The 6812-nt window shown below is 38.6% G+C and overlaps 1 protein-coding gene across 1 annotated transcript in view; it reads right to left on the bottom strand.

Moving 5' to 3' along the window:
- Positions 1-3983: 3983 nt before the first annotated feature.
- LOC108434381 (5-hydroxytryptamine receptor 4) overlaps positions 3984-6812 on the bottom strand; it is a 5207-nt gene continuing 2378 nt past the window's right edge. Inside the window, exon 2 of the mRNA XM_037533070.1 lies at positions 3984-5155. Coding sequence (XP_037388967.1) covers positions 4067-5140 — 1074 coding nt within the window. The 5' untranslated portion in view covers positions 5141-5155 and the 3' untranslated portion in view covers positions 3984-4066. The remainder of the gene's footprint in view (positions 5156-6812) is intronic.

The raw sequence follows: 6812 nt of genomic DNA on the forward strand, positions 1-6812 counted from the left end.
TGAGTAAACCGACTTTTTCTCCCCTCCTACAGTCATCCCATTCTCTTTTCATTATACAACCATAATTTAAAGGCCTAGTCTGAAATCGCAAAGTAGATTAGTGAGGAATCTTTAGGAAACCTGCGCTGATAGAAGCTGGACGTACTGAGATGTTGTGCTATAATGAACTCAGAGTTTGAGGAGTTACTTTATTATACTGCAGTTGTTCTTTGGTAGGTTACTTTTAACTGGAGTGGATTGATCACTAAGGTAACAATACTGTTACTTCAGGCTGCTCTACCTGCCTCTGCCTATGGCTGTAGCACATAGATATAACCTGATGTAACTCACCATACATATCTCCTTTTCTCCAGACAACATGTGTTCCCTCTTAGCTCAACTTGAGAATTTCAATCCCCCTCCATGCAGAAAAGTTTTTAAAACATCTTGTGCTGGTTTGTTAATAAAGGAATATGATTTTCATTCTGCATCTTTACATTCTGATGTTTTTAACCGTGGATGATAAGTGTGGTTATGCATAACCAAGGCTCTTGTCAGAAAATGTAACATTTATTAAATATCAAATACGTTTATGTTGAAATCCTGTGAGTTTTATAATCACAGGATTAATACAAAAAAGTAATCAAAAATGTATTACTTATATTTATTTTATTTCAATCCTATTTAAAGGAAGCCAAAATCTGAAGAGGTATAATGAACATTTTGTGAGAAAAATGCATTGTGTATAATTTAAAGGTGGTATCAATGAATAATGAGGTACCAAGTCTATTTATGCTCCACTTTTAAATCATTTATGTGGGTATAAATTAGGCAACGCACAGTTTGGGGGCTATAAAATGTTCATTATTACTGAGATGAAGTGATTTAAACCTGATGTATAAAAGATCCTGAACCTAATACAAGGCCATGGGTGCACCTAAAACTACATACTACTACTCTATATATATATCATACTAATCATTGGGCATTTTAATGGTGGTGTGTTATTTTTGATATATTATTCAGTGTGTGTGGTCGAGGGCCAGTTAGAGGAGGGAGAAGAAGTGGGTAAAGAGTAATGTGCACTACACCTGTCTGGTGCCAATGGCAGCTGTTTATGTGCATGCTTTTGTCTCAATAGGCCATCACATATGTGAAAGACAGGAAAGCCAATGGAGGGAACTGAGAAAAACGCAGGAAAACAAAGAAAAATTTCAATTCAGAGTGATGCAGGTGGGAAAAGTGAAAATGCAAATAGTCATGTAAAAAGCTGAAAAAGTGAAGTATGGTTTCACAGTTAAAGTACAAAAGAACAGACCTTTAAAAAGCACTGCAATTCTAAATCTAACCTGAAAAGAGTTATTCTCTGTAAAGCATTAACCTGTTAAGGAAAGAATCAATAATAAGAAACAAGTTAGGCTATGGATGGAGAATGGCCTGTCACACAACTGTTCTTCAAAAAACATTGACTGGCTTTGCAGTGTTGAATTATTAATATTGCTGCATTAATAAATCTGCTTTGTGAAAACATTTTGGTGTTTCAACCTAAAGTACATAAACTTGCATTTTTCTAGGTTTTTAAACATTTAACAGGGAAATAACACATCAATAACTGTTGTTTCTGTGAGCTGAAGTTTCATAAAAACTAAATTTAAAGCCACTAGCTGAATTTCCATTTAAAAAGATAAACACAGTTTTCTTTACAGTTGAACAACTTTCGTCTGTCACTTCTCATGTCTCATTTCATAAAATGTAAAAGTGCACAAACAGCCAATTACAGGAGAAATCTGCAAACAAATACACACTGTATGTAGAAGTCAGAAGTAAAGAATGGGTCAGGATATAATGTCGGTACATTTCCTTTGAGATGTGTGAGCGGCCAGCATTGAAGAACACTGTGCTACAAATAGCTACAGAAACATTTGGATGTTTTACAAAACAAGTCATAATACTCTCTCTCTTTTGGCACAGACCAGCTGGTGCCAGTCCTCGACCCAGCCTGTCTAGTCTCAGACTGAAATCAAGAATTATCTCATATGAACATGACTGCGCCCCAGACTTCTATTTTCACATCCCCATTTCCTCTCATGAATATCTGTGTGATATCCACTTTCAGCAGAAGCACAGCATTGCAAACGGATGTGTCACAAACAATTAGAAGCATATGACCTACAGAAACAATCTGTTTGGTTCAGCTGATGTACCCCGGCACAAACCAAAGTCAAAGTTGTTTGTATTTATGCATTTATTTATAAATAATTATTACTTATTACATACTTATTATTTTGCTATACACCTTAGAACGCACCGATTCAAGTATGTTTTTCTATAAGTACCCCAACCTCTTTTTTTCCATTGGGTCCACATATGACATTTGCCTGGTTCTGTGATCCAAAGGCAGGAACAACACTTTTGCATGACTATTTTCCAACTACTCTTTTGCAAAAAAATAGGCTGTTTTGCTGTGTATTATTGACATAAGTAAAATGATGGCTGTCCTGTATTGCGCCTCATTCAAAACATAGACTAGGCTGAAACACCACTGTGAATGGGCAGAGCTGAACTGCTCTGTATAGTAAAAAAACATAAAATAAGGATTAAAAACCCAGCAGGAGGGGTCAAAGCCTGTTTAATTAATAGTAAAAGCATGTTTTCTCAGTTTCACTAGTTCAAATATTTACTTTTTCATACAGTATTTTAACATAATAACAGGAACAACCATTAAAATAAATGCAAATGTCTGTGAAATAAACCTTTTTTATTAAACAACAGGCATTATTATACATTTTTTCAGTACTTTGACAGTGGTACTTGTAGTATACTTCCAGTGTTGGCTGACATTAGCCATGTTTAAGTCATTTTCTTTTTGTAATCTAATCTCGGTTATTACTTCAGTTTACAGGTGGATTACTTCATTATTAAAATAATGAATTATGACAGCCTAACAGCTTGGCAACACTGAAGACCACAGCTAAGTATAAGTGTATCTACTTCATGAGAGAAAAAGTAAACGCCAAACTGTGCAGTGCTTCAGCCCTCACAAGTGAGTTTATAAACCATTGCTGTCACTCTCACCAGGGAAGTATTAGCTCTTACTAATGTTGTTTATAAATTAAATAGCTGAGCGGGAAGTCATGCAGAAATTGAAATGGTACTGGATTTATTTGTATTTATTTAAGCGCAGTGCAGCCTCCACAAGGGAGCTCTGTTTATTATGATTTTGTAATATACAATTCTGGAGGAAAAAATGTTTCTTGCCACAGGCAGTACTTCAACTTTAATTTGTAGGTATTATGCAGAAGATTGAATAACAGTTATGTCCATTGCCTATCCTTTTTTCATATCTTCTAGTATACTACACAATGTACTAGAAGATAAACAAACATCTTCCGGTATTGGGGATGATAAATTGGGCACTACTTGTGCAGATTATTTGTTCTGGAGAAGCATACTGTAGCTCTGAGAAATGAAGAAAGGCAGACTTGACAGTTCATTTATTTACACAGGAAACACAAACACTCGGTGGGAAAAGCTCTCGCATTTACGCAGGAAATCTGCTACCAAACTGCAAACTTTGCATGCACTTTGTCACCTGGCATGCTTTCGGTCCTAGTCCGTTGATGAGAGTTTTTTCCATTTTACTACTCTACGTCTGACTAGTAGAGACAGAATTGAAATCAATAATGCAGTAGAGTAATGTAGTCAGCGGACCTTGAAAGCATATCTATGAAAAACTCCACAGGGCCTCTAATCTTGGGTATTTTCTTATTGTTTAGTGGAACTCCTCCTCTTGCTTTGCCTCATAGTTCAGTGGTTAGCCAAATTTTAAAATGAAGGTCCCTTAGCAGTTCTTGGCTTGGACATATGATTGTAGGATACATCTATAATTGTTTTAGAACCTTTACATCATGTGGAGGTTCTTCAAAATTATTATTATTTTTTTTTATTATCATTTTTTTTAGAGAAACCATCCATTGAAAAGTTCTTTGGAGACCCCAGTGTGGTTTATCTATGCAATTGCCCCAAAGAACCCTTTTTGGCACCTTTATTTTTAAGAGTGCAGGATACCCTTGAGGAGCCACGTGGCCTATTGGTTCTCTGTACGCTCATTGGCATCCTTCCTAGAGTGAGAGAGGTCCATGCCTGAGGCTGAGCCAGGCAGACATATCCTGCAGCCCATGATCAGTAGGAAAGCCCTGCGGAACGACCTGTTAAAGAAACCATAGAGGAAAGGGTTCAAGGATGAGTTCACATATCCCAGCCAGAGGAACACGTCCCATATTACACCTGTAGTAGTGTACTCAATGAACGGGTCCACTATGTTCACAGTGAAGAACGGCAACCAGAAGATGAGGAAGACGCCCATGATTATCCCCAGGGTTTGGGCCGCCTTCCGCTCCCTCCTCATGGAGTTGCGGTGCTTCTGCTTCTTACTGGAGTCCTTCCCCACTCCAGCTGCCATCTGAGCCTCCATGGCGCTGATCTGCATGGCTTGGCGCTTGGCCGCTTTGTAGATCTTCCAGTAGGCAACTAGCATTGAGACCATGGGCAGATAAAAAGCCACCAGTGAAGCTATGACAGCATAAACACGATTCACCAGAAAGACACACACATTCTCAGGCAAGGATATGTCCACTCCAAGCTTGTGCAGTCCAAGAAGGATGGGCCCAAAGGAGATGAGCAAGGGAACAGCCCAGCAAACTACAATTAGCAAAGCCACACGGCTACGGGACATTTTGAAGGTGTACACCAGTGGGTTGCAGACGGCATAGTAACGATCAAAAGCAATGCAACTCAGGTGGAAAATGGACGCTGTACACAGCATCACATCCAGGCTGGAGTGCAGCTGACAGAAGGTAGCACCAAAGTGCCAGCAGCCCTCAATAGTCCTCACCATGCTGTAAGGCATTACCACCAAGCCCACCAGAAAGTCGGCCACCGCTAGTGACATGACAAAGGAGTTGGTGTGAGATTGTAGCTGTTTGAAATAAGCAATGGCCAGTACCACAAGTAAGTTGCCAACCACTGTGCAGAAGATTCCGACAATTATAAATGTGTACATAGCTACACGAGTGCTTGGGCTCCTCACTGTGGCACATGGTTCGAAATCGCCAACAAATGAAGTGTTGCTGTCCTCTAGCCACTCAGAGGAGTTTGCCATGGCTGTAGGTGGACTCTAGTCGGAAAAAAAAACAGGCAAATATACACATATTAGCTCCATTTTGCTCATCCTTACACAAACTTTTTACACATGCTTTACCAGACACACTTAATATGTTAACACTGCACTTTGGCTTGATAGGTCAACAGTACAAGTAGTGTACTTCTATATTAGAGCTAACCCTTACTCTCTTTTTATATGAAATCTGTGATTTAAAAGATAATGATTTTAAAAATTTGAGATTATTTTGGAGTTCTGTTGACCAAAGATCAACAGCACCACCAAAAAGTTGTCCAGTTCTACAATGGGATTGGCTGAGACATGCTCAAAGCTGTGGTGAAACGCTGTATAATTTAGTTTGCAATGATAGCCAGATTATGAGCATATCACTACATGGCAATGTACAACACAGAAATATTTTTATTTGCATCATAACAAACCTGCTTTTCCATTTCCACTCAATTAATACTAATTTCTGTTAGCATCCTTATGTGATTTGCAGTATTGTGTTAGCACATATTGCTGTACATGGACATTTGGAGCTCATAACTGCTTGTCTGAGACAAAATTGTAAGATATTTGTATTACTTTCTATTTTGCTATTTTACAGAGTTCTTGATTAAGGACTGAACTTGAACCATGTCATGTTCTGTTTATGCTTTAACTTTTTGTGTGCTATAAAAAGAGCAATATTGCTGGGAATGAGATCTCAAATATTGTGTGAGCTATTGATATGTGCTTTTTTTTAGCCCTTTTCTTAAATATTATGACCAGCCATCATAGCAGCATTGCTTCATTACATCAAGCCAGAAAAAATCCTGATCTTGAAATTGATGAATTTGTAATTATGCTTGCTAGATGTTTAAAAGCTATGTTGATTATTAACCCAGTTCTCTATAATGCTGGATATTCCACAACCATCCCAACACAAAATGCTTTGGCTGATTTCCCAACAAGCAGCATTTGTTGAGATCACACTACAAAGCACTGCCAATGAAGTCTTTGCCTGTTAGCTCAAATTTTAGCTCCAATCACAACCTGTTCATGTTAGCGAAAGAAAACAGACATTTAACATGGGACAGACAAGTTTACACCGAATGACACAGACCTTGCAAAGTTTTTTTGTGAAATCTGGTCATGGCGAGCTCAAAACAATCAAACAAATGTCGTTTGGCGCCTGTGGCATTCTGGTGGGCAACGGCTTGAGCAATTTCATTCTGGCCGTCTGTCAAAAGCAATAGAGGAGCCCTTAATTTGACCTTTTTTGTGGGACTGGACAGGATTCTTGTAGATAGCCCCAGAGGAACCTTCTAGATTATCCCTGAGGGGAAATGGTCAATAACATTGCTGGAGTGGAACTTCCTCTCTGCCTCCACTCCATGTTCATTTGTTATATGGAAAAAAAAAAAAAAAACGAGATAATAAGAGAACTAACAAAATGGATCAGCTGAGAAGCAACAGGAGGAATTCTAGGGCTTTGACTCTGTTAAGCTGTTCACAGAGACGATGCTTCTTCAAAAATACAGGCCACCAGTGAATTCTACACTGTTAGGCAGAGGGAAGCGCCAGTTTCTCAGCCCGTGACGGAACCTGAAAACAACATCTGGGAGTGTCTGGCACAAACGACAAAATGAAAGAGGGGTGGCATGTAAATGGTTTTAGTTCACTAACA

Source organism: Pygocentrus nattereri, chromosome 22, assembly GCF_015220715.1.
Source record: "Pygocentrus nattereri isolate fPygNat1 chromosome 22, fPygNat1.pri, whole genome shotgun sequence".
Lineage (NCBI taxonomy): Eukaryota > Metazoa > Chordata > Actinopteri > Characiformes > Serrasalmidae > Pygocentrus > Pygocentrus nattereri.